Source organism: Balaenoptera borealis, assembly GCF_965194805.1.
Source record: "Balaenoptera borealis genome assembly, chromosome: 2".
In the NCBI taxonomy this organism is placed as follows: domain Eukaryota; kingdom Metazoa; phylum Chordata; class Mammalia; order Artiodactyla; family Balaenopteridae; genus Balaenoptera; species Balaenoptera borealis.
In genome coordinates, this window is record NC_138867.1 from 167,018,134 (window position 1) to 167,046,105 (window position 27,972).

The 27,972-nt window shown below is 41.8% G+C and overlaps 1 protein-coding gene and 1 long non-coding RNA gene across 6 annotated transcripts in view; one reads left to right on the forward strand and one right to left on the reverse strand.

Annotated features, from left to right (window-relative positions):
- The window catches only part of RASGEF1C (RasGEF domain family member 1C), a 157,641-nt gene extending 132,318 nt beyond the window's left edge, over positions 1 to 25,323 (forward strand). For all 5 annotated transcript variants that reach the window (XM_082379389.1, XM_082379388.1, XM_082379393.1 and 2 more), the window contains one exon: positions 15,000 to 25,323. In XM_082379389.1, coding sequence (XP_082235515.1) covers positions 15,000 to 15,054 — 55 coding nt within the window. In that variant the 3' untranslated portion in view covers positions 15,055 to 25,323. The remainder of the gene's footprint in view (positions 1 to 14,999) is intronic.
- On the reverse strand, positions 11,503 to 14,990 carry LOC309623047. Its single transcript, XR_014241253.1, has 2 exons — positions 12,620 to 14,990; positions 11,503 to 12,297 (listed from the first exon to the last, which is right to left on the reverse strand). It is a non-coding gene; the product is annotated as an uncharacterized lncRNA (long non-coding RNA).
- Positions 25,324 to 27,972: the final 2,649 nt, after the last annotated feature.

Consider the following 27,972-nt stretch of genomic DNA (forward strand, 5'->3'; position numbering starts at 1 on the left):
TATGACAGACTCTAGGTCCATCCACCTCACTACAAATAACTCAATTTCGTTTCTTTTTATGGCTGAGCAATATTCCATTGTATATATGTGCCACATCTTCTTTATCCATTCATTTGTCAATGGACATTTAGGGTTGCTTCCATGTCCTGGTTATTGTAAATAGTGCCGCAATGAACATTGTGGTACGTCTCTTTTTGAATTATGGTTTTCTCAGGGTATATGCCCAGTAGTGGGATTGCTGGGTCATATGGTAATTCTATTTTTAGTTTTTAAAGGAACCTCCATACTGTTCTCCATAGTGGTTGTATCAGTTTACATTCCCACCAACAGTGCAGGAGGGTTCCCTTTTCACCACACCCTTTCCAGCATTTATTGTTTCTAGATTTTTTGATAATGGCCATTCGGACCAGTGTGAGGTGATACCTCATTGTAGTTTTGATTTGCATTTCTCTAATAATTAGTGATGTTGAGCATCTTTTCAGTGCCTCTTGGCCATCTGTATGTCTTCTTTGGTGAAATGTTTATTTAGGTCTTCTGACCATTTTTTTAATTGGGTTGTTTGGTTTTTTGATATTGAGCTCCACGAGCTATTTGTATATTTTGGAGATTTATCCTTTGTCCGTTGTTTCATTTGCAAATATTTTCTCCAATTCTGAGCGTTGTCTTTTTGTCTTGTTTATGGTTTCCTTTGCTGTACAAAAGCTTTGAAGTTTAATTAGGTCTCATTTATTTTTGTTTTTATTTTCGTTATTCTAGGAGGTGGATCTTGCTGTGGTTTATGTCAAAGAGTGTTTTTCCTATGTTTTCTTCTAAGAGTTTTATAGTGGTCTTACATTTATGTCTTTAATCCATTTGGAGTTTATTTTTGTGTATGGTCTTAGGGAGTGTTCTAATTTCATTCTTTAACATGTAGCTGTCCACTTCTCCCAGCACCACTTATTGAAGAGGCTGTCTTTTCTCCATTGTATGTTCTTGCCTCCTTTGTCATAAATTAAGTGACTATATATGCGTCGGTTTATCTCTGGGCTTTCTATCCTGTACCATTGAGCTATATTTCTGTTTTTGTGCCAGTACCATACTGTCTTGGTTACTGTAGCTTTGTAGTATAGTTTGAAGTCAGGGAGCCTGATTCCTCCAGCTCAGTTTTTCCTTCTCTAGATTGCTTTGTCTATTCGAGGTCTTTTGTGTTTCCATATGAATTGTAAAATTTTTTTATTTAATTCTGTGAAGAATGGCATTGGTAGTTTGATAGGGATTGCACTGAATCTGTAGATTGCTTTGGGTAGTATAGTCATTTTCACAGTATTGATTCTTCCAATCCAAAAACATGGTATATTTCTCCAACTGTTTATGTCATCTTTGATCTCTTTCATCAGTGTCTTATAGTTTTCTGCATACAGATGTTCTGCCTCCTTAGGTAGATTTATTCGTAGGTATTTTATTCTTTTTGTTGAGATGGTAAATGGGAGTGTTTCCTTAATTTCTCTTTCTGATTTTTCGTTGTTAGTGTATAGGAATGCCAGAGATTTCTGTGCATTAATTTTGCATCCTGCAAACTTACCAAATTCATTGATTAGTTCTAGTAGTTTTCTGGTGGCATCTTTAGGATTTTCTATGTACAGTATCATGTCATCTGCAAACTGACAGTTTTACTTTGTCTTTTCCAATTTGCATTCCTTTTATTTCTTTTTCTTCTCTGGTTGCCGTGGCTAGGACTTCCAAAACTATGTTGAATAAGATTGGCGAGAGTGGACATCCTTGTCTTGTTCCTGATCTTAGTGGAAATGCTTTCAGTTTTTCACCATTGAGTATGATGTTTGCTGTGGGTTTGTCATATACAGCCTTTATTATGTTGAGGTAGGTTCCCTCTATGCCCATTTTCTGGAGAATTTTTATCATAAATGGGTATTGAATTTTGTCAAAAGCTTTTTCTGCATCTATTGAGATGATCATATGGTTTTTATTTCTTAATTTGTTAATATGGTGTATCACATTGATTGATTTGCATATATTGAAGATTCCTTGCAACCCTGGGATAAATCCCACTTGATCATGGTGTATGATCCTTTTAATATGTTGTTGGATTCTGTTTGCTAGCATTTTGTTGAGGATTTTTGCATCTATGTTCATCAGTGATATTGGTCTATAATTTTCTTTTTGTGTGATATCTTTTTCTGGTTTTGGTATCAGGGTGATGGTGGCTTTGTAGAATGAATTTGGGAGTGTTCCTCTCTCTGCAATTTTTTGGAAGAGTTTGAGAAGGATGTTTGATGGAATTCACCTGTGAAGCCATCTGGTCCTGGACTTTTGTTTGTTGGAAGATTTTTAATTACAGTTTCAATTTCATTACTTGTGAGAGGTCTGTTTATATTTTCTAATTCTTCCTGGTTCAGTCTTAAATTGTACTTTTCTGAGAATTTGTCCATTTCTTCATGGTTGTGCATTTTACTGGCATATAGTCATTTGTAGTAGTCTTTTATGATCCTTTGTATTTCTGTGGTGTCAGTTGTGATTTCTCCTTTTTCATTTCTAATTTTATTGGTTTGTGTCCTCTCCCTTTTTTTCTTGATGAGGCTGGCTCAGGGTTTATCAATTTTGTTTATTTTCTCAAAGAACCAGATTTTAGTTTCATTGATCTTTGCTGTTGTTTTCTTCATTGCAATTTCATTTATTTCTGCTCTGATCTTTATGACTTCTTTCCTTCTACTGACTTTGGGTTTTCTTTGTTCTTCTTTCTCTAGTTGTTTTAGGTGTAGGGTTAGATTGTTTATTTGAGATTTTTCTTGTTTCTTGAGGTGAGATTGAATTGCTATAAACTTCCCTCTTAGAAGTGCTTTTGCTGCATCCCAAAGGTTTTGGGTTGTCGTGTTTTTGTTGTCATTTGTTTCTGTGTATTTTTTCATTTCTTCTTTGATTTCTTCAGTGATCTCTTGGTTGTTTAGTAGCACACTGTTTAGCCTCCATGTATTTGTGTTTTTTACAGTTTTTTTCCTGTAATTGATTTCCAATCTCATAGCATTGTGGTCAGAAAAGGTACCTGATACAATTTCAATTTTCTTAAATTTTCCAAGGCTTGATTTGTGACCCAAGATGTGATCTATCCTGGAGACTGTTCTGTGTGCTCTTGAAAAGAAAGTGTATTGTGCCACTTTCGGGTGGAATGTTCTACAAATATCAATTAAATCTATCTGGTCTATTGTGTAATTTAAAGCTTGTGTCATGGACATTGGTGTAAGTGGGGTGTTAAAGTCCCCTACTATTACTGTGTTACTGTTGATTTCCTCTTTTATGGCTGTTAACATTTGCCTTATGTATTGAGGTGCTACTATGTTGGGTGCATAGATATTTATAATTGTTTTATCTTCTTGAATTGATCCTTTGATCATTATGTAGTGTCCTTCCTTGTCTCTTGTAACATTCTTTATTTTAAAGTCTATTTTATCTGATACAAGTATTACTACTCCAGCTTTCTTTTAATTTCTATTTGCATGGAATATCTTTTTCCATCCCTTCACTTTCAGTCTGTATGTGTCCCTAGGTCTGAAGTGGGTCTCTTGTAGACAGTGTATATAAAGGTCTTGTTTTTGTATCCATTCAGCCAGTCTGTGTCTTTTGGTTGCAGCATTTAATCCATTTACCTTCTAGGTGATTATCAGTATGTATGTTCCTATTACCATTTTCTTAATTGTTTTGGGTTTGTTTTGTGGGTCTTTTTCTTCTCTTGTGTTTCCTGCCTAGAGAAGTACCTTTAGCGTTTGTTGTAAAGCTGGTTTGGTGGTGCTGAATTCTCTTAGCTTTTGCTTGTCTGAAAGGCTTTTTATTTTTCCATTGAATCTGAATGAGGTCCTTGCTGGGTAGAATAATCTTGGTTGTAGGTTTTTCTCTTTCATCACTTTAAGTATGTCCTGCCACTCCCTTCTGGCCTGCAGAGTTTCTGCTGAAAAATCAGCTGATAACCTTATGGGGATTCCTTTGTATGTTATTTTTTGTTTTTCCCTTGCTGCTTTTAACCTTTTTTCTTTGAATTTAAATTTTGTTAATTTGATTAATATGTGTCTTGGTGTGTTTCTCCTAGGGTTTATCCTGTATGGGACTCTCTGCGCTTCCTGGACTTGGTGACTATTTCCTTTCCCATGTTAAGGAAGTTATCTACTACAATCCTTCAAATATTTTCTCAGACCCTTTCTTTTTCTCTTCTTCTTCTGGGACCGCTATAATTTGAATGCTGGTGCATTTAGTGTTGTCCCAGAGGTCTCTGAGATTGTCTTCAATTCTTTTCATTCTTTTTTCTTTATTCTGCTCCTCAGCAGTTATTTCCACCATTCTGTCTTCCAGCTCACCTATTCGTTCTTCTGTCTCAGTTATTCTACTATTGATTCCTTCTAGTGTATTTTTCATTTCAGTTATTGTGTTGTTCACCTCTCTGTTTGTTGTTTAGTTCTTCTAGATCTTGTTCTAGATCTCCTAGATCTTTCTTGTATTTTCTCAATCCGTGCCTCCATTTTATTTCCAAGATTCTGGATCATCTTTACTATCATTACTCTGAATTCTTTTTCAGGTAGATTGCCTATTTCCTCTTCATTTATTTGGTCTTGTAGATTTTTACCTTGCTTCTTCACCTGTGACATATTTTTTTGCCATCTCATTTTCTTTTTCTTTTTCTTGATGGTTGGGATTGTGTTTCTGTCTTACTGGTTGTTTGGCCTGAGGCTTCCAACACTGGAGTCTGTAGGCTGTTGGGTAGTCTGTAGGCTGTTGGGTAGAGCAGGGTCTTGGTGCCGAGATGAGGACCTCCGGGAGACCTCACTCCTATGAATATATATATGAATATTCACTGGGGTCTGAGGTTCTCTGTTAGTCCAGTGGTTTGGACTCGGAGCTCCCACTGCAGGAGCTTCAGCCCAACCCCCAGCGGTTCACTTGGGGGTTCCTTCCATCTCCTTGGGCATTGAGGTCCCCCACCAGCATCCAGCAGGTGCCCTAGTTGTGGGGAGACGCGAACTCTGTGTCTTCCCAGGCCGCCATCTTGACTCCACCTCTCCAGCCATTCTCTTATTGATGAGTATTCATTTTCCTTTTGGATATTTTGGCCCCAAAATAATCAATGCTTAGCCATACTTACACACAGTAATTACATACCACTGATTTTAATCCTATGAGATAAATTTCCAGGAGTGAGATTGCTGGGTTGAATACTCTATCTTTCAAATTTTAATTGATGTTGTCAGATTTCTCTCAACCAGCCATGTGTGAGAATAAATTGTTCCCCATATTCTTACCAACAATGGAAGATTTAGCTCTTTTCAATTTTTAGACATTTCGTTTGGGACACACACATACATTAAATGGCACCATAACATAGAGGCTGTTTTAAAACTAGCTATTTTCCATTTAACTTTATGTCATGGACAAATTTCCATATCATTATGGAAATTTTGTACCTCTTAGCATCCCTGATCCTTCTTTTGGTAACTCCACTTCCTTTTGGGATGTGAAATCTGCCCCATTGTATCCACTTTCAGTGGAACTTTAAATGAGAGTCTTTCCTCTCAGGCCAAGGAGAGAAATTGTGAACCAAACTGGACCAGACAGACTCTCTCAAAAGGAAGACGCACAGCAGTTCCTGCTCCATAACAATTCTGAATTCCAGTTTGGAATTTGTTGCCAACTCCTTGACTTGGGTTCTTCTCCCTGGGAATGAGTCTCCATGAGAATCATTGGGTTTGCCTTCTGAGTCATTCTTTTTAAAAAAAAAAAAATACCCTGTGTTTTCACTTGCTTCCTACTCACAGAAAGTTGGGGGGTCCAAAGGCCTCAATGAATCTTTACTGTCTTGTAATTCCTTTTAAAATGTTGTACACTTACTGTGTATCCAATTGTAAGCCACTCCATTGGATAAAAGCCACATCTTCATTTCTTTCCAGACTAAGCCTTTTTCATAGCTTGGGCTAAGAATCAGGGTGCTATGGGACAAGGCCCTCAGGATTCTTGGAAGCCTGCTTATCTAGTTGAAAGAGTCTGGGAGATACACTCTTAAAATTCTTAGAGACCCACTTGTTTTGCAGGGATTCTTAGGAATCCTACTGAGCACACCGTTAAATCTTTCTTAGTGTTTCGGATCTTTGTCCTAACTTTGAGAATCTTTTGCTGGTAAAGACTAGGGATGAAAATTTTTATTTTTCAAACCTATGTAGTCCTGGCTTTTAACTATTTTATCTAAGATCTGCTTCAAAATAGAACTGCAAATTTTTTACTTCATTTCTTCTCATATTTTCCTACAGGCAGTCAGAAAAGGGCAGTTGGCCTTTTCTAAAATCTCCCCAGAATTCTCCCCAACCAGGTTCACAGGTTTAGTAAGTACAGTTTCTATTTTCCACAATACCACAGGCGACAGTGTTGCCAAACTACATGACAAGGGTCCCAGTCTCCTTTTCTCCTGCCTCCAAATAGCATTCTCCTCACTGTCCTTCAGGTGTTCATCAACAGTCTCCTCAAGGCCCCTTAAGTGCCCACCCACCAACCAGTCCCTATGCCAATGCCCCATGTTTCAGGTTTCCATTAAGACAGCACCCCACTACCAAGTACTGAAATATGTCCCAGTTAGCTATTGCTGCATAAGAAATTACCCCAAAACTTAGTGGCTTCCACAATCATTTTATCTCACAGTTTTGTTGGTCATAAATTCAAGGAGGGTTTAGCTGCAGATTCTTCTGCTCCATGTAACATCAACTGAGGTCATTTGGTAATATTTAACTAACAGATAGGTTGGTCCAAGAGAATCTCACTGTAAAGGAAACACCCAGATTTTCCCATCCTATGTAGAGAAAAACCCCATTCTTCCTTACTATGACTTTCTTCCCTATGAGTCTCCTTTATTAACTCACACAGAGCGTTTTACTTCTGACACATCTGGTCACAACAAGCAACTCTCTGTGACACCAGCTGTGTGTCCTAAAATTTAACTCAATTCTAACACTATCTACCTGGAGATAGCTACTCTCAGGTCCCACAGGGTAAGGGTCCAGTCCCGTAAGAGAGACCCCCCCAACTTCAGATGCCAGTCATAAAACCAGGTTGCCACCTTTGTTTCTGACCAACCAGTTACAGATCAGAGTTTCCAACAACCCCCTCCTCGGGTTCAATTAATTTGCTAGAGCTCACAGAACTCAGGGAAACACTTACTTACATTTACCAGTTTATTAAAGGGTATGACTTTTGTACAGATAAACAGTCAGATGAAGAGATACATAGGGTAAGGTCTGAGAGGGTCCCAAGTGCAGGAGTTTCTGTCCCCATGGAGTTGGGGTGCATCACCTTCCCAGTGTGTATGTATTCACCAACCTAGAAGCTCTCCAAACCTCTTACTACTGGGATTTTATGAAGGCTTCCTCACATAGGCATGATCAATTACTAAAGCTGTTTCTAGCCCTTCTCCCTTCTCTGGAGAATGGGATGGGGAATTGGGGCTGAAAGTTTCAAGCTTCTCATCATAACTTGGTCTTGCTGGTGACCAGCCCCATCCAGGAGCCATCCAGGAGCTCACTCACAGTTACCTCAATAGAACAAAAGATGATCCTAGTGCTTTTATCACTTAGAAATTCACAAGGGTTGGGACTTCCCTGGTAGCATGGTGGTTAAGAATCTGCCTGCCAATGCAGGGACATGGGTTCGAGCCCTGGTCCAGGAAGATTCCACACGCCACGGAGCAACTAAGCCTGTGTGCTACAACTACTGAGCCTGCACTCTAGAGCCTGCAAGCCACAACTACTGAAGCCTGCGCACTGCAACAAAGAGTAGTTCCCACTCGCTGCAACTAGAGAAAGCTCACATGCAGCAACGAAGACCCAACGCAGCCAAAAATAAATAAATAAATAAATTTTTAAGAAAAGAGAGAGAAACTCACAAGGGTTTTAGGAGCCCTGTGTCAGGGACGGGATCAAAAACAAATATTAGAATAAGAGATGTTTCCTAATGTTTTAATCACTTAGGAAATTACAAGTGTACCAGGAGCTCTGTGCCAAGAACTGGGGGCAGAGACCAATATATATTTTCTGTAATCTCACACTCACTGGTATGACTAGCACACTGGGGGACAACCATAAGGTTGAGCTCAGTGGAGACTATCAACTGGAGCATCTATGGTTGTTCTGTATGTATGATTAGCTTAGGATGCCTCACAGCATGGCAGCCTCAGGGTAATCAGGTTTCTTACATGGTCACCAGATTGCTCCAGAATTGGCATTCCAATAGGATAAATGGAAAGTGCATGATTTCTTATGATTTAGCCTGAAAAGTCCAAGAACATTACTTCCACTGCATTCTATAGTTTAAGTGGGTTCTAAGCCCAGCCTAGATACAAGGAGAATAAAGGAATAGATTTTACCTCTTGATGGGAAAATTACCTTAGCATTCAGGGCGGGAAGTAGTTGATGAATATCATGGAGACAAGTTATTACAAATAGAACATATCCAAATTGAAGCACAGAGATTTTTTTAAAAATAAAAGAAAATACAGAAAACAGTGTTAGAGACATGTGGATCACATGAGTGAGAGAGAAAACATGAAAATTGGGGTCCCATAAAGTGAGGAGAGAGAAATGGAGAAGAAGCAATATTTGAGGAGAGAATGGCTGAGAATTTTCCAAAATTAATTAAAGACTTCAAAGCACAGATTCAAGTAACACTGCAGACCCCAGAAAGATAAGTACAAAGAAAACCACACTAAAGCACATTATAGTAAGAATGTTGAAAACCAAAGGAAAAAAAGAGGAAATCTTAAAAGCACCTAAATAGGTATTCTGAAGCCACTTCCAATGCAGGGCAGGGGGGCAGTTGCCCACACATACAACCAAGTAATTATTGTACACCAGCAGAGTATCCAAGAATTCAATTCAACTCAGTTCTGACACTATATACCAGGAGATAGCATCAGATTCCACAGGTTAAGAGTTCAATCCTACAAGACTGCCCGCAACCAACATTTCAGATGCCAGTCACAAGCCAAGGTGCTTCTGACCACCAGCTATAGATTGGAGATTCTCATGACCCGCTCCTTGGACTTCAGACACCAGTCGCAAGGCAATTGTTTTTTTAGACATAATGCTATGTCACACAACAGACAACAGTAACATAACTTTTTATTTATTTATTTATTTTATTTATTTATCTTTGGCTGCGTTGGGTTTTCGTTGCTGTGTGCAGGCTTCCTCTAGCTGCAGCAAGCAGGGGCTACTCTTCGTTGTGGTGCGCGGGCTTCTCATTGTGGTGGCTTCTTCATCCTCAATAAAGGGATGGTATACCTTAGGAGCAAAATCTAAGAAGGCACTCATCTAAGGGTTGGGTAGAATTGTGTTGTCTTACTGCTGAATTGAGTTATTTATCATTATATGCTATGGCTTGAATGTTTGTATTCCCTCAATTCCCTCAAAATTCATATGTTGAAATCCTAATACCCAAAGATGATGGTATTAAGAGGTGGGGCCTTTGAGAGGTATGTAGGTCAGGAGGGTAGAGCCCTCATGCGTAGGATTAGTGCCTTACCAAAAAAAAAAAAAAAGGCTCCAAAAGGATCCCTTGCCCCTTCCATTATGTGGGGACATAGTGAGAAGGTACCAATTATGAACCAGGAAGAGGGGTGTCACCAGAAGGACACGCAGCCGTGTTGAGGATCACGGGCTCTAGGCACGTGGGTTTCAGTAGTTGTGGCTCACGGGCTCTAGAGCACATGCTCAGTAGTTGTGGCACACGGGCTTAGTTGCTCCGCGGCATGTGGGATCTTCCCAGACCAGGGCTCAAACCAGTGTCCCCTGCATTGGCAGGCGGATTCTTAACCACTGCACCATCAGGGAAGCCGTAACATAACTTTCATATGCACTAGGAAACCAAAAAAATTTGTGTGACTCACTTTATTGCAATATTCACTTTATTGCAATATTCACTTTATTGCAATATTCACCTTACTGTGGTGGTCTGGAACCAAACCTGCAATACCTCCATGGTATGCCTGTACATTACCTTCAAAGAAGCAAAAATAAGATCAATGGCAGACTTCTCATCAGAAATGGAGCAAACCAGAATGCAATGAAACATCTTTAAAATACTGAAACAAAATAATTACTAGAATTTTATAGCCAAAGAAAATGTCCTTCAAAAATGGAGGGATATAAGGACTTTTCAAGCATTAAAAAACCAAGAGAAATTCATTCTTAGCAAACTTATTATAAAACCTAAAAACTCAATAAAGTTCTTAAGACAGAAGAAAAGTAATCCCAGAGAGAATTACAGAATTGAAAAAAGAAATGAAAAGCACAGAAAGGGTAAATATATGGGTTGAAATAAATGAATACAAAACAATAAAAGTAATTATCATGTGGGAGTTAAAATACATGTAGAAATAAACACATACCAACAGTAATGCAAAACTCAGGAAGAATCTATGGAATTTAACTGTTTTGAGCATCTAACATTAATAGGGAGAAGGTAAAGGGAATAATTTGTATTAAGAAATGATAAAAAGTAATAATTTGTAGTAATTTGTTACATTCTTTTTTTTTAACATCTTTATTGGAGTATAATCGCTTTACAATGGAGTGTTAGTTTCTGCTTTATAACAAAGTGAATCAGCTATACATACACATATATCTCCATATCTCCCCTCTCTTGCGTCTCCCTCCCAATCCCACCCCTCTAGGTGGTCACAAAGCACCGAGCTGACCTTCCTGTGCTATGTAGCTGCTTCCCACTAGCTATCTATTTTACATATGGTAGTGTATATATGTCCATGCCACTCTCTCACTTCGTCCCAGCTTACCCTTCCCCCTCCCTGTGTCCTCAAGCCCATTCTCTACATCTACATCTTTATTCCTGTCCTGCACCTTAGGTTCTTCAGAACCGTTTTTTTTTTTTTTTTAGATTCCATATATATGTGTTAGCATAACAAGAATGTTTGTTGCACTCTTTAGGTTAACTACGAAAAGACTAATAAAAGGAGAATAGTTAACTATAAAATGAAAAAAGTCCAGAAGATTTGATTAGCCCAAAGAAGTCAATAGAGAATAGAAAAAGGAAAATTGGTCAAAGAGAAAAGATTAATAAGATAGTAGATATCAACACAATTATACATTAAATAAGAACAAGCTAAATATTGCAAGTAAAAGATCACAATTGCCAGACCAGATTTTTAAAAATCAACAATACAGGGCTTCCCTGGTGGCGCAGTGGTTGAGAATCTGCCTGCCAATGCAGGGGACACGGGTTCGAGCCCTGGTCTGGGAGGATCCCACATGCCGCGGAGCAACTAGGCCCGTGAGCCACAATTGCTGAGCCTGCGCGTCTGGAACCTGTGCTCCGCAACAAGAGAGGCCGCGATGATGAGAGGCCCGCGCACCGCGATGAAGAGTGGCCCCCACTTGCCACAACTGGAGAAAGCCCTCGCACAGAAACGAAGACCCAACACAGCCATAAATAAATAAATAAATAAATAAAAATTAAAACTTAAAAAAAAAAAATCAACAATACACTACTTAAAAGAAATAAACCTTAAATATAAGGACACCAAAAGGTTGGAATTTAAATGATGGGAAAAGATATACTAGGCAAATATTAACCAAAAGAAATTTGGTCTAGCTATACAAATGTCAGATACAGGAGAATTAGAGGCAAGAAGAATTAGTAAAGGTAAAAAGAGACATCATATAATGTCTTGGTCCATTCAGGTAGCTATAACAAAATATCATAGACTAGGTAGCTTGTAAACAGCAGAAATTTATTGCTTACAGTTCTGGAGGCTGGGAAGTCCTAGATCAAGGTACCAGTGTGGTCTCCTTCTGGTGACACCCCTCTTCCTGGTTCATAGTTGGTACCTTCTCACTATGTCCCCACATAGTGGAAGGGGCAAGGGAACCTTTTTTTTTTTTAATTTTTTTTATTTATTTTTGGCTGTGTTGGGTCTTTGTTTCTGTGCGAGGGCTTTCTCTAATTGTGGCAAGCGGGGGCCACTCTTCATCGCGGTGCGCGGGCCTCTACCGCGGCCTCTCTTTTTGCGGAGCACAGGCTCCAGACGTGCAGGCTCAGTAGTTGTGGCTCACGGGCCTAGTTGCTCCGCGGCATATGGGATCTTCCCAGACCACGGCCCGAACCCGTGTCCCCTGCATTGGCAGGCAGATTCTCAACCACTGCGCCACCAGGGAAGCCCAGCAAGGGATCCTCTTGGAGCCTTTTTTTTTTTTTTTTGTAAGGCACTAATCCTACGCATGAGGGCTCTACCCTCCTGACCTACATACCTCTCAAAGGCCCCACCTCTTTTTTTTTTTTTTTTTAATTTTTATTTATTGATTTATTTACTTATGGCTGTGTTGGGTCTTCGTTTCTGTGCGAGGGCTTTCTCTGGTTGTGGCAAGCGGGGGCCACTCTTCATCGCGGTGCGCGGGCCTCTCACTATTGCGGCCTCTCTTGTCGTGGAGCATGGGCTCCAGACGCGCAGGCTCAGTAATTGTAGCTCACGGGCCTAGTTGCTCCGTGGCATGTGGGATCTTCCCAGACCAGGGCTCAAACCCGTGTCCCCTGCATTGGCAGGCAGATTCTCAACCACTGCGCCACCAGGGACGCCCCAGGGCCCCACCTCTTAATACCATCATCTTTGGGTATTAGGATTTCAACATATGAATTTTGAGGGAATTGAGGGAATACAAACATTCAAGCCATAGCATATAATGATAAATAACTCAATTCAGCAGTAAGACAACACAATTCTAAATCTGTATGGACCCAACAACATAGCTTCAAATACATAAAACAAAATTTAAAAGAACTGAAAAGAGAAATCCAAAGTTGTAGAGGGAGACTTTAACATACCTCTCTCAACAGTTGACAAATACATATATAAACTTGCAAGAAAGTAAGAGAAGTCACCCTTACCCAACCCTTAGATGAGTGCCTTCTTAGATTTTGCTCCTAAGGTATACCATCCCCTTATTACTTGGCCAAATAAAGAGTTCTTAGAAATAGAAAAGAATAAAACCAAACAACATAATAGAAAGATAGGCAAAAAATGAACGAATAATTCATACACACACACACACACACACAAAGAAATGAGAGGTCCTTAAATATATGAAACAGTGCATGTTCTCACCAATAACAGAAGAATTGCAAATTAAAATCACACCAGCTTATTTTTTTCACCCATAATATTGACAACACACTCTTGACAACTTGTCAAGTTTGTGGGAAAATGGGTCTGCTCAGGCTGCCATAACAAAATACCATAGACTGGGTGGGTTAAGTAATAGAATTCATTTTCTCACAGTTCTGGAAGCTGAGAAGTCCAAGATCAAGGTGCCAGTTGATTTAGTTCCTGGTGGGAGCTCTGTTCTTGGCTTGTCAGCACATACCTGCCATCTGGCTATGTGCTCACATGACCTCTTCTTTGTGCACATGTGGAAAGACAGAGAGAAAGCAAGCTCTCTGGTGTCCCTTCTTAAAAGGGCGCTATGGGACTTCCCTTGTGGTGCAGTGGTTAGGAATCCGCCTGCCAAAGCAGGGGACATGGGTTTGAGCCCTGGTCCGGGAAGAGCCCACATGCCACAGAGCAACTAAGCCCGTGTGCCACAACAACTGAGCTTGTGCTCTAGAGCCCACAAGCCACAACTACTGAGCCCGTGTGCCACAACTACTGAAGCCTGTGCTCCTAGAACCCATGTTCTGCAACAAGAGAAGCCACTGCAATGAGAAGCCTGTGCACCACAATGAAGAGTAGCTCCCGCTTGACACAACTAGAGAAAGCTCACACGCAGCAGTGAAGACCCAATGCAGCCAAAAATAAATTTATTTTTAATAAATAAATAAAAGGGCGCTAATCACATCAGACCAGGGCCCCACCCTCAAGACCTTATCTAACCCTAATTACCACTCCAAAGCCCCATCTCCAAATACCATCACATTCAAGGGGACACAAACATTCGGTCCGTTATAGCATCCCATGAAGGGCAATTTGGTAATGGCTATCAAAATTACATTACATTTATCCTTTGACCCAGCTATCCTGCTGCCAACCAATATAGCAGTTGTTATGGATTGAATTGTATGTCCCTGCCCCCAGATTCACATGTTGAAGTCCTAACCCCAAGTAACTCAGAATGTGACTATATTTGGAGATAGGACCTTTAAAGAAACAGTTAAGGTAAAATGAGGTCCTATTGGTGGACTCTAATTCAATATGACTGGTGTCCATATAAGAAGATTAGATTAGGACACAGACACACATGGAGGGAAGACCACATGAAAATATATGAAGGCCATGTACAAGCCAAGGAGAGAGGCCTCAGAATTAAATCAACATTGCTGGCACCTTGATCTTGGATTTCTAGCCTCCAGAATTGTGAGAAGATAAATTCCTGTTGTTTAAGCCACCACATCTGTGGTATTTGTTATGGCAGCCCTAGCAAACTAATACAGTAGCACACATGCAAAATTCCTTACTTTACTCATTATTTATGACAGGAAAGATTGGTAACACTCCAAGTGTTCATCTATAGGGTGCCCACAGTTAACAGATGGTGCTGATTAAAATTACTGTGGGCCACCTAAGTGATAGAATGCTAGGGAGCTGTGTAAAAAATGGCAGAAACTGTGTACTAAAAAAGACATGATGTTAAGTTTATAAAAAACAAATTGCAGAACAGTATAGTATATATATTTAATATTTAATATATTTAATGGGTAAATATATTCATTTTACCCATGTTGAGAGAGGGGATAAGATATACGAGCCTTTATTTGTATTTGCATAAAGAAATATGAAAAATGGAAGTTTACACAGAAACCAATAAAAGTGCTTATCTGTTTGGTGGGGAGGATTGCTTGATCTCTGAAACATTTGACTATATCCCAGTGATAGTATCCCATGTGAATGTATTACATGTGAATATATCCCACATGAATGTCCCATTCTGATAGTCATTAGTGCTGTTCACTGATCCTTCTGGTTTTCCTCCTCCTAGACCCATGATCAGACTGCACTTCTGCATCCCCTGGAAGTTAGATGCAGTCATGTGACTTGCTTTTGTCAATGAAGTGCGTGCAGAAGTGACAGGTGCTATGCATTTCCTCTCGCTCCAGAGATCAGTAGTGTCCAAGCAGTGAGATCTCTGCCAGCCAAAGTCCTTGAGTAAGAAGTCCATGCAGTGAAGCTGCCAACAACTCAGGATGAACATGGAGCCCAAACAAGGTTGGAAAGTCAATGGAACTTTGGCATTGTTTGTTACCACAGAACAACCTAGCCCATCCTGACTGACACACTTACCTGTTCAAGAATAAAATAAAATTGGAATTAAAAATAAAAACACATGTATCAGTCTGAATCCAGTCAGGAGAGAGAAGTCACTGAGTAATTTGAACAGAAAAATTTAATACAACAAATTATTAACCACAGAGGGGGTTGGAATAACAAGGGGTTGGTTGGTAAGAAGTAAAGAGAACTATAAAGAATAAGAGAGCATTATAAAGAAGAACTTCATGCTAAAAATAAAAATGACAACGTGATAAATGTGGCAGTTTCCTAAAAAATAGAAAATTTTAAAACTGACAAGAAATTGAAAACTTTGAATAGGCCTGTAATCTTAAAGTAGTCAAGCAGCTCTGCATTCTGTTTTATTAAGGAAAAGGGCCTTTATTTCCTCACAGGCTACATCTGCCAGGACTCTTTTGGTGGTGAATAATAGGGATCCAACACAAACTGGTCCCAGCAAAATTCCAGAGTCCTTGGCTCAAGAAACTCGAAAGTCCAGCTCAGCTATGCCTTGAGGCCCACCTGCACCTGCGATACTATCAAAAGCGTGTTCTTTCCTCTTGTCCTGGTTCCCCTCTTGGGAAGACCCTCCCCAAGTGGGTGGGCAGCACAACCCCTCTCCCAACTGTAGCTCACAGCTGACCCTCCATGAGTTTGGCAACCCTCCTCCCCATAAATTCCAGCAAGGATCTTGGAACACCACCCCCTTGCAGACCAGCCAGAAGCACATGTCCACACTGGGCTCTTCGCTGGCCTGTCAGCAGGTCTGCATCGTGGCTTTCAGGCCCCTGGGACTTCTGCCCTCATGGGCCCCTTCCTCCATAAAACATATTTATAATCTATTTCACAATTGCATTGGTATGAAGATGAATATAATCTTAGACCCCTAAAAGATCATGTTTTTTCTTCTGATTTTAACAGAAATTGAAACACTGCTGTGAGCCCCTGGAGGTATTGTGGGCCCCGGACACTGTGCTTTCTGTGCCTAAAGGACAAATCAACCTTGCTTGGGGGTGACTTTCTTGGCCAAGCTGGGACAACCAACTCCTCTTGAACCTAAGGAGGCGGGGCTCACCCAGAAGCACGTGAGCCAAGAGTGGAGTGAGGGTTCCAGAAAGAAAACTTGAGGGTCTTTCATCAAAGAAGGTAGTTAATGTAAAGAGGTTCCATGCAAGCAAATCACAGATGACCCCAGGCCAGGCACAGCTGAGGAGCTTGCACCCCCTCTCAGATCCACACTTCCTGTGCCAGATCTGAACCTGAGCTGGGGTGGGAGTGAGGGAAATGGGAGTAGGCAGTGAAGGTATGGAGAAAAAGGTATATTGAGCTCTGACCTTGAGGGGTTCACAGGAAGGACCTGTTTCCCTGGAGATCGATCTGCTTGAGAGCTGTATGACTGTTAGCCTAACTGATGCCATCTTGGGCCCTTACAGTTCCTCCTGTCCTTTCTCTGACTCTACCCAGGACTGTACTGTAAAGTAAGTCACCTCTTTGTCATCAAGGGCTTTTTAGTTAATAGATATTGCTTAATAATCATTGGGACCAAGTGGCCTCTATGTCCCCAGGCAACAATGAAAAGCTTCACTGACATATTCCCAGTACCCATGAGACTAGTTACACATTCACACATTTTGACTTAGGAATGTATGCCCTATTTCCAAGCACCTTGTGCCAGTGGCCCCTTGATGGTGTGGCATGCAGCTATAAACACTCCTGGATCGTTGTCCCTCAATCCCACCCTGTGAGTAAGTTACCCTATAATCAAGTGCTCCATGGATCATATGGAGCTACCTGCCATGTTTTTTGGTCTCCAGATGCCTTCTCAGTTCAGTGGGCACTTTCCATTCCTTCCGTCCTCCAACAAGAATAAAATCCAACATCCTACTAGAAATGCTGGCTGGTCAACAGACCTGGGGCTGAATTCATTCATTTGTTCTTCAATCAACTTTCATTGAGTGTTGAAACCACTGGTCTAAATGGAAAGCACAAATAGGGCCTGCAGGGCACACAGCAATGACATGGGTGGGGAAGGGAACACACCATATTTTAGTATGTTTAGTGCTTCCTTGAACTTTTAATTAGCGGTCTTAACTATAGTCACCAGGCTGTACATAGATCCCCAGAACTTACTCGTCTTATAACTGGAAGTTTGTACCCTTTGACTAACATGTCCCCATTTACTCCACCCTCACCCCCCGGCAACCGCCAATCTACTCTCTGTTTCTATGAGTTCAGCTTTTTTAGATTCCATATATACAGGCAAACCTCAGAGACATTGCAGGTTCAGTTCTAGACTATCACAATAAGGCAAATATCACAATAAAGCAAGTTACATGCATTTTTTTTGTTTCCCAGTGCATATAAAGTTATGTTTATACTATACTGTAGTCTATTAATTGTGAAATAGCATTATGTCTATAAAAAAATGTACATACCTTAATTTTAAATGCTTTATTGCTAAAAATGCTAACCATCATCTAAGCCTTCAGCAAGTGGTAGTAGCAACATCACAGATCACTATAATAATGAAAAAGTAAAATATTGCAAGAATTACCAAATGTGACACAGAGATGGCACTGATAGACTTGCCTGATGCAGGGTTGCCACAAACCTTTAATTTGTAAAAAATGCAGTATCCACAAAGTACAATAAAGGGAAGCACAATAAAACAAGGTAAGCCTGTAGGTGAGATCACATGATTTTCCTCTTTGTCTGACATTTCATTTAGCATAATGCCTTCAAGTCCATCCATGTTGTTGAAGAAGGCAAGATTTCCTTCTTTTTATGGTTGAATAATATTCCATTTTTGCTCTTGAGTTGTATGAGTTCCTTATATATTTTGGATATTAACCCTTTATCAGATATATGATTTGCCAATGTTTTCTTCCATTCTGTAAGCTGTCTGTTCATTTGTTGATTGTTTCTTTTGCTGTGCAGAGCTTTTTATTTTGATGTAGACCCACTTGTTTATTTGTGCTTTTGTTACTTGCATTTTCGGTGTCATATCCAAAAAATTATTGCCAAGACCAATGTCAAGAGGGCTTTTTCCCTATGTTTTCTTCTAGAAGTTTTACAGTTTCAGGTCTTATGTTTAGGTCTTGAATCATTTCAAGTTAATTTTTGTAAGTGGTGTAGGACAGAGGTCCAATTTCATTCTTTTGCCTATGAATATCCAGTTTGCTCAACACCATTTATTGAAGAGACTATCCTTTCCCCATTGAATATTCTCCTTTGTCATATATTAATTGACCATATATGAGACATTTTGTTTCTTGGTTCTCGATTCTGTTCCATTGGTCTATGTGTCTGTTTTTATGCCAGTATCATACTGCTTTGATTACTACAGTTTTGTAATATAGTTTGAAATCAAGAAATGTGATGCCTCCAGCTTTGCTCTTCTTTCTCAGGATTGCTTTGGCTATTCAACCTCTTTTGTGATTCCATACAAATTTAAAGATTGCTTTTACTTTCGCTGTGAAAAATACCGTTGGAATTTTGGTAGAGATTGCTTTAATCTATAGATGGCTTTGGGTAGTATGGACATTTTAACAATACTAGTTCTTCCAATGCATGAAGACGGCACTCAAGGTTTATTCTTATCTTTAGTTTTCATCAGCTTGATTATAATGTGTTTTCCTTTGAGTGTGGTTTTCTTTGAGTTTAGCCTCGAGATTTGCTGAGCTTCTTGAATCTGGAAATGTTTGCCTTTCATCAAATTTGGGGATTTTTCAGCCATTATTTCTTCAATTTTTTTTCTGTACTAATCACTTTCTCCTCTCTTTCTGAGACTCCAATAACACGAGTCATAAACCTTTTGATATTGTTCCATGATCTGTGAGCTCTTCATTTTTTTCACATTTTGTTTCTTTGTATTTTTCAAATTGAATAATTTCTAGTGCTCTACCATCAAGTCAACTATTTCCTCTGTCATCTCCATTATGCTATATATCCCACCCAGGGAATTTTTAATTCAAATACGGGGGAGGGGGGGTGTTCTTGTTCTAAAATTTCCATTTCATTGTTTCTATTTCTATGCTGAGAATATTTATCTTTCCTTTTTTTAAAGAGTGTTACTTTTACCTACCTCCTGAAGCATAGTTATAATATCTGCTTCAACATTTGGGTTATCTGGGGGTTGGCATATTTGTAGATTGTCTTTTCCCTTTAGAATTAGTCACATTTTCCTCATCGTTGGTGCTTCAAGTAATTTTAGATTGTACCCTGGACATTTTGAGTATCATGTTGTGAGGTTCTAGGTACTGTTAAAATCCTCTGGAGAATGATTTTTTCGTTGTGGTGCTTTTAGCAATCTATCGGTCCTGGTTAGGTTCAGACTATAAATTCTGTCTTATCTTCTGTGGATAGAAGATCCAATGTCACCTTAGTTTTCAAAGGCTTTGTTTGGCAGGAATGTAAATTGGCACAGCTACTCTGGAAAATATTTTGGCAGTTCCTTATAAACTAAACATGCACTTACCATATGACCCAGCAATTTCCCTCTTGGGCACTTATCTCAGAGAAATGAAAACTTATGTTCACAAAAAACCTGTATACAAATGTTCATAGCGATAGTGGCTTTATTTATAATAGCCCCAAGCTGGAAACAACCCAAATGTCCTTCACCAGGTGAATGGTCAAATGAACTCTGGTATAACCATACAAAGGAATATTGCTCAACGATAAAAAGAAACAGACTATTGATACATATCACAACTTGGCTGGATCTCATAGGAATTGTTAGTGGAAAAAGCCAGTCTTAGAAGGTTACATACTGTATGATTTCATTTATATGACATTCTCAAAATGACAAAACTACATAAATGGATACCAGGTTAGTGGTTGCCAGAGGACAGGGATGGGGGTGGGTACAACTATAAAGGGGCAACAGGAGGGGGTCTATTTGTGGGGATGGAGCAATGTTGTGTCTTGATTGTGGTGGTGGTTACACAAATCCATACATGGGATAAAACTGCATAGAACTACACACACACACACACACACACACACACACAAGTGCATGTAAAAGCTGGTGAAATCTGAATATGGTCTGTATCTATTAATAGTATTACACCAATGTCAACTTCCTGGTTTTGATATTACATGTGTAAGTTATATAAGATGTCTCCACTGGGGCAGGTGGGTGAAGGGTACACAGGATTTTTAACCTCCTATGAATCTATAATTATTTCAAAATAAAATGCTTTTTAAAAGACTTTGCCACTTTCCTTTGCGTCTGCTCTGTGCAGGTTGGAGGTGAGCCTGGGATTTATATCTGCTCATCCACAGAATTCGGGATCCCTCCTCCAGCTATCTCCTCTCTGGGAATTGCCCCACACTCTCTGGCTCATATGAGTTTCCTATTGGAACTTTAGGTATCCACACTGTTGGTACAGTATTGCAGGTTTGCAACTAAGGCTGTCCTCAGGGCAAGGACAGGGTAGAAAAAAGAAAGGAAAAATAAAATGAGCCGAAGGATTTTGCCACACATACTTCATCTTGCAGAGGCCCCTTTCCTAGTCCTCTGGCTAGAGAGATGGTTTCTCTGCACAGTTCTATACTGGGACTGACCTCAATTCAAAACTGGGAGATGGGGGCTTCCCTGGTGGCGCAGTGGTTGGGAATCCACCTGCCAATGCAGGGGACCACAGGTTCAAGCCCTGGTCCGGGAAGATCCCACATGCCATGGAGCAACTAAGCCTGTGAGCCACAACTACTGAGCCCGCATGCCGCAACTACTGAAGCCCACGTGCCTAGAGCCCGTGCTCCGCAATGAGAAGCCACCGCAATGAGAAGCCCGCGCACTCCAATGAAGAGTAGCCCCCACTCACCGCAAATAGAGAAAGACTTTGCGCAGCAGCGAAGACCCAAGACAGCCAAAAATAAATAAATTAAATAAATAAATTTATTTTTTAAAAAAACTGGGAGATGAGAGAAGAAAAGAATCTGGGAATCTTGTGTCCATTATGGGTTATTCTTCAAGTTTTGGCTCTTCTCTCCAATCTGCCTGTCATTGCTAACATGTTTACTTGTTTACTTTGTCCAGAGTTTTTAGTTGTAATCAATGAGATAGATAGAATTTAGTGGTCTTATTTCATCTTGGCTAGCATCAGAACCCTTAAATGTAATGTTTAATCTTTCCAGTTACCATGTGAGATCAATATTAATTCTCCTATTTTAAAGATAAATAACTTGAGGCTTAATGAGGTATAGTCTCCTGCCCAAACCCATATAGCCAATGCTAAGGTGAAAATATATATACAATTAAAATTAGCTCATGAAACAGGCTGTTGAGTGGAGTCAGAAAGCAGGAGGGGGCAAAAAAGAAACACTCTGTTAGAACAGAGTGGTGGGGAGATCAATGGTGAAAAGGGACAGGAAGAGGAGAGAGTAGGGAAGGCGAGGAGGTCTCTTCCTGATGGGTCAGGGTTGTATCAGGCAACAGCTGCTCTGCATTGAGGGTACTTACCCAGAACTCACCCCCTTTACACGCACCTCCATGGATTTCTTGTGAGCAAACAGGCCAGTCTAAGCAATGCTGTAATCCTATTCCCTTTTCCAGTCAGGGCCCAGGCTTAACCCAATCAGCCTTGGCATTTCCTTGTTGACCCCATTTGTCCAGGGGCACCTGGGCAGGTCACCACAATTGGCTGAAGATAAGGTTTTTATTCTACAGACGAGAGAAGGCTTTCTCTCTTCCCACCCAACAGGAACAAGGAAATATGTTGTTCTACTTACTGCTGGCATCCATCTGCAGCTGTGAGAAAAGACAGGCTTGGACAAAGCCCATGCAAGATAGCCTGCCTGGAACCTCCTTTTCCGCTAGATTTCCTTCTCAAGTGAGTCAATTTAGGTCAGTGTTTCTGTTACTTGCAGCCTGAAACGTCCAAATGGATCCCTCCCAGCCTGAGCCACTCTTAGACATGTTCTAGGACCCACCTGACCCCAAGTTGGTGCTGGAGAACCTTCTGACTCTGAGCCCAGGACAAGAGCAAGCCTGCCTCTGGTCACAGGTTGGGACTCCAAGTGCATCTGTTATTGTCCCTACCTAGATCTAAGTCCCATATGCTTGTGAGTGCATCCTTGGGAAACCACTGTTATTTTTTTCCACACCAATAACTAATTCCTCAACTCTCCAGACACCAGCCAATTCTGACAACAACTGGGTGTCCTATAATCTAGTTCAATTCTGACACTAACTACTTGGAGTTAACATCAGACTCCACAGGTTAAGGGCTCAGTCCCACAAGACTGTCCCCACTTCAGATGCCAGTTGCAAGTATCAGATCCCCAGGTAATCCTCACTTCTGTCCAGCTTGGCTACAAAACCAGGTGTTCCCCCCCACACACACACACATGTTCCATATTTGATAGAATGACTCATAGGATTCAGTAAAATACTAATTATTACCAGTTCATTATAAAGGACATAACTCATGGGCTTCCCTGGTGGCACAGTGGTTAAGAATCCACCTGCCAATGCAGGGGACACGGGTTTGAGCCCTGGTCCGGGAAGATCCCACATGCTGCAGAGCAACTAAGCCTGTGTGCCACAACTACTGAGCCTGTGCTCTAGAGCCCGTGAGCCATAACTACTGAGCCCACATGCTACAACTACTGAAGCCCACGTGCCTAGAGCCCATGCTCCGCCACAAGAGAAGCCACCACAATGAGAAGCCCACGCACCGCACCAAAGAGTAGTCCCACTCACCGCAACTAGAGAAAGCCCGCGTGCAGCAACGAAGACCCAATGCAGCCAAAAATAAATAAATAAAATAAATAAATGAAAGGATACAACTCAGGAACAGCCAAATGGAAGAAATGGGGACAAGATATGGGGAGGGAGGGTGTGTGGAGTTTCCATGCCCTCTCTGGGCATGCCACCCTTCCAGCACCTCAATGTGTTCACCAACCTGAGAACTCTCCAAACTCTGTTGTTTAGTAGTTTTATGGAGCTTCCAATACATAGGCATGATTGATGAAATGGTTGGCCATTGGTGATTAACTCAATCTCCTCACTGGAGGTTGGGGGGTGGGGCTAAGTGTTCCAACCCTCTAATCATGCCTTGGTCTTTCTGGTAACGAGCCCCTATGCCTGAAGCTATCTAGGGGCTCCCAGCCACCTCACCTCCTTAGCATACAGGAGACACTCTATCACTCTGTAGATGCCATGGTTTTAGGGGCTGCATGACAGGAACCAGGGACAAATACCAAATACTTATTTTTTTACTGTACCACGGGCTCCATTCTCAGTCTATGGGGTTGTGTCGAAGGGACTCCATGTCTGCCTCCGGGAGTGCCCATGTGGTAAGGTTTGGCATTTATCCACTTGGTCACAACAGCTGTCTCAGTGGTGAACTCATGGCATAAGACAAACCAATGAGACTCAGAATATAGAATGGAAAATCCATTGAGAAAGAAAAGAATTTTCTGTCCTGTTATGCCCTCTGGGATTCTGAAAAAACACAATGTACCCCCTGGACCTGCTGGAGGTCATCTTGTACCCATATGGGGAGAGCCCACCTGAGAATGAATGAAGGCAACCAAAAAGAGAGCAAGGCTGAGAGTGGGTCAGAGGAAGCCCAGCTCTGATGATATCATTTGACCTCTTAGATTCACTTGTGCCTGAGCTTAGACCATGCCCAGACTTTTCATAAGTGACCAAATAAAATTTCCTCAATAATGAGCTGGATTTCTGGTATCTGCAACTAAAATGGCCCCAATTTACATACCACCCCATGCCTACAGGGCCACCAGGCTGTTGTGGGGTCCGCCCCAACTGCCCTCTTCACTCATACCCCCAAATCCTCACTCCTTCTTCATTCTTAGAGTTGGGTCCCCTCAGTCAGGAGGCCTAATTTAAGAGTCTTCTAAAATGAGCGGGACAGGCAAGATTTGTCTTCAGGATGTCAAGACATCCAGAGGCCAGGCATAGAGTTTTTCTGCGCTCCCACTTTCTCTATATCAGGGAGGGCTGCTTTCAGATACAAATAATGGGAAATCTTCCACACAGTGATTTTAAAAAGAAGCACAAAAGAATACAGAAGGATCCAGGCTCCATCACCCTCCCTTCTCCACCACCCTTAGTGTGTGGTTTCCATCCTCATGATTCCATGTGGGCAGCAGAAAGGGTAAGATGTGGCAGCAGCAGACCTTCCCTCCCAAGACACTAGCCAGAAATGCATCTTGGTTGGAATGTGCCCTGAGGGAGGGGATCTTTATTGGCTTATGTATTCCAAGTTCTTAGAACCGCTGCTCAGTCAAAATGAGCTTAATGAAGGAGTGAATAGATGAATGGATGGATAGATGCCCATACAGGAAAACTGAGTTTTTACCTCCTATAGCCTCTACAGTGGAGTCAGGCAAGAGAGGAGGGGCTGGAATGGCCACTGAGTGATACCTCACAGCACCTGCCATCCATTCCCCAAGTTGGCATGCGGTCTCCTGGCTCTCCCCATGGCCCTTCATCCTCCACAGGTAGGATCTCTTTTCATACATCTGAGCAGGTCTGGATACCCCCACCCCAAACTTTCTTAGGAGATTCTCACCCACCAGGGGGCATATGCTTCACTGGGAGATGTGTTCTCCACCTTTTGGTAACGTCTCCTAGGGCAAAAATGATTGGCAGGAAGGAGATACAATTGTAACTCCAGCCTGGGTAACAAGCTGCTCCCCCCTGCCTTCAGTAACAACATTAAAACCAAACCGGCACAGTTTTTGAGTAAGGACTTATAGGAATATTGCCTGCATTCATACCCGATGTGCTGCAATAATGTGAGATTTATCTTCAGCAAAGATGCACACAGTCAATAGACCAAATTTATGTCTATTTTTGCTCCAAGGTCTGGGGATAGAATCATTCAATGTATGGAGAATATTAGGCCTGTGAAGGAGAATTTGACTGAGGGTCACTGGGAGCCACCGTCCCCCCCAATTCTGCCAGCCCAACACTGCACAATCTCCCTACCCTTGGCTCCACAATCCCACTACTTCTAATAGGTTCTAATAGGTTCCTCAGTGGTCTCTTCTTTTTTTTTTTTTTTTAAAGAATTTCACTTTATTTATTTATTTTTTGGCTGTGTTGGGTCTTCGTTTCTGTGCGAGGGCTTTCTCTAGTTGCGGCAAGCGGGGGCCACTCTTCATCGCGGTGCGCAGGCCTCTCGTTGCAGAGCACAGGCTCCAGACGCGCAAGATCAGTAGTCGTGGCACACGGGCTTAGTTGCTCTGCGGCATGTGGGATCTTCCCAGACCAGGGCTTGAACCCGTGTCCCCTGCATTGGCAGGCAGATTCTTAACCACTGCGCCACCAGGGAAGCCCCCTCAGTGGTCTCTTGATGGGTCAACAGAGCTTTTTTATAATTGCAAAAGGAACACAACATTTTGAAAATAGAAAAAAAAAATGTAAAGTAAAAACGATTACCTTCTTGGCCTTGTTCACACATGTGGACTTATTTTACAGAGTGACAACCAGAGATTTAATTTGTATTCTGTGTCTGCACTCAACAGTACATCATAAGCATTCTTCACATCGCTACAACTTGTTCAGTAGATTAATAGCTGCATAATCATCCTCAAATTTGTTGTACCATAATTTGCTTAACAAATAAATGAGCTTATTTCCAACGTTTTGCCCATATAGCTAATGCTGCAATAAACATCTTTGTGCACATAGTTTTATTTTTTGTGTGTTGCACGTTGGTTTAAAAGCAGCATGAAGGCTGGTGTCAGCTCTAGACTGGCAGTTTGCTTTGCACTAATCCACCTGAATCCCCAGGTCAGAGAAAAGCTGCTGGGACTCGAATATTAGTCTTGGAGCTGATCACAAATAAATGGAAGCAGCACGGCCTCCCAGCTGGATGACAGGTCTGAAGAGAAAGATTCGAAACCCCACTTCTACTTCTGGAAGAAACCAGCGGCATTCACCTGGCAGGAAGTAGGATCAAGCAGCCTGTATGGTTTTCCTGCAGCAGACAGAGCTGCCCTTGTCTCCTGTGCCATTGGGCTATGTCAGCTCTGGGGGCTATTTCTCCTCCATTGATGTTCCCTTGGCAGGCTGACAGTCTAGGTGCCCTGAGTTTCTAGGATCAAGGTGTAGGCACCTGACTCAAACTAGACCAGTCAGATGCTTTCTTCCTGAAGGGATGCAACGCTGACTTAGCCCAACAGCTGTGCCCTGATGAAGCCACCCCTCTGTTCCCACTGCCCAGACTCCCAGAGTCGGCTGGGTGTTGTCCTTTCTGAGACTGGCCCTGCTGCCTTGCCTTCACCAGACAGCTTTCCGAGAGTCTCCTTCTGTACACATCTCTCCAGCCTGTGAACAGAGGGCCCTTCCAGATACAGCCAGGCCCCCTGGCAAGGGGCCCTAGGGATCCGAGGGACCACCACCCCAGGTCAGCCTGAGGACCAGCAGTCAGACATGAGGGCTGGTCTGCCCAGGGTACCTCAGCCCAGCTGGCGTCTCCTCTCTCAGTCATTCGTCACTCTGACCAAATAAATCTTGACAAAGGACGAGGTGATGTCTTCAATCCTGCTAAAAGGTTCCCACCCCAGCAGCCTGTGCCCACTCAGCATCAGCCCCAGGCCCCACCCAAATTCCTGGAGCAGCCTCTGGCTTCCTGGCCTGGGCCAAGTACCAGGAAATCCAGGCATCTTCTGAATCCTGAGCCTGGCACCAACCTGCAGGAGTGAAGTGAGTGAGGGTCCTGGAGCTGGCCAAGACTGGTCTCCACCCCAGGGACGACACCACATTAGCTGCGACAAGTTCACTGGGCAAAAATCTCACTTCTCTGAGCTTCAGTCTCCTCATCTGCAGAATGGGCATACAATCCCTATGTTTTGACAGTCCTCAGGAGAATTAAATTCTGGACCCAGGACCTTTACAGGTTCCAGACCTGAGCCGTTTTGTCTCTCATCACTCCTCTGTCTACAGGGATTTTCATAGCATCACCTGATCCGACGCCAGGCCCACTCTCATGCAGGTGGCCTACGAGCCCTGGGCTCAGAGGACCGCCAGTGTGGCAGGCCCTCACTCCCCACATCCCGCCATTACTTCCCTGACGCCACCCCACCAGGAAAGGGAGGGAAGGCTGCCACTTCCTTCTTCTAGTGGCCCTTTTGGAGGTGAGAAGACCCTGGGTCACTTCCATTTTTTGAGGTTCTTGGTATATTAAAAATGAGGAAAGTTACAGTAACTGTGGTATAACTTAAATGTCCACACAAAATGTGTGAAACAATAGTATTCATATTATTGACAAGACAATGGCAGAAAATGCAGTATATTTTTTGGTGAACTCCAAGTAGTGTATCTGGGGTAGGACACAAGCTCACATTTGCAGGACGGCCATTTACTTCTTATAATCTGCTAGAGCTGGGCCTGTGACCTCAAAGTCTGAATTTCTAGAAAAAGACATAACCAAACCCAATGCAGAAACTTCATTTGATCCCATTCAAAGAAAACATGGGAGCCAGGGGGGATTTTTAGACGTTTAGGAACCTTTGAATAGGGTAAGATATGGATTATTTTACATAACTACTATTCATTGTTTTGATCGTGGTAATATAGAAGAACAGCCCAAAGGGTCATAAAATGGTTCAGGAAAACAATTTTAAAATAAAAGCGATAGGTAAAGCAACCAAATGTTAACACTGGTTGAACCCAAGTGATGAGGTACAGGGCTTCACTGTGCCAT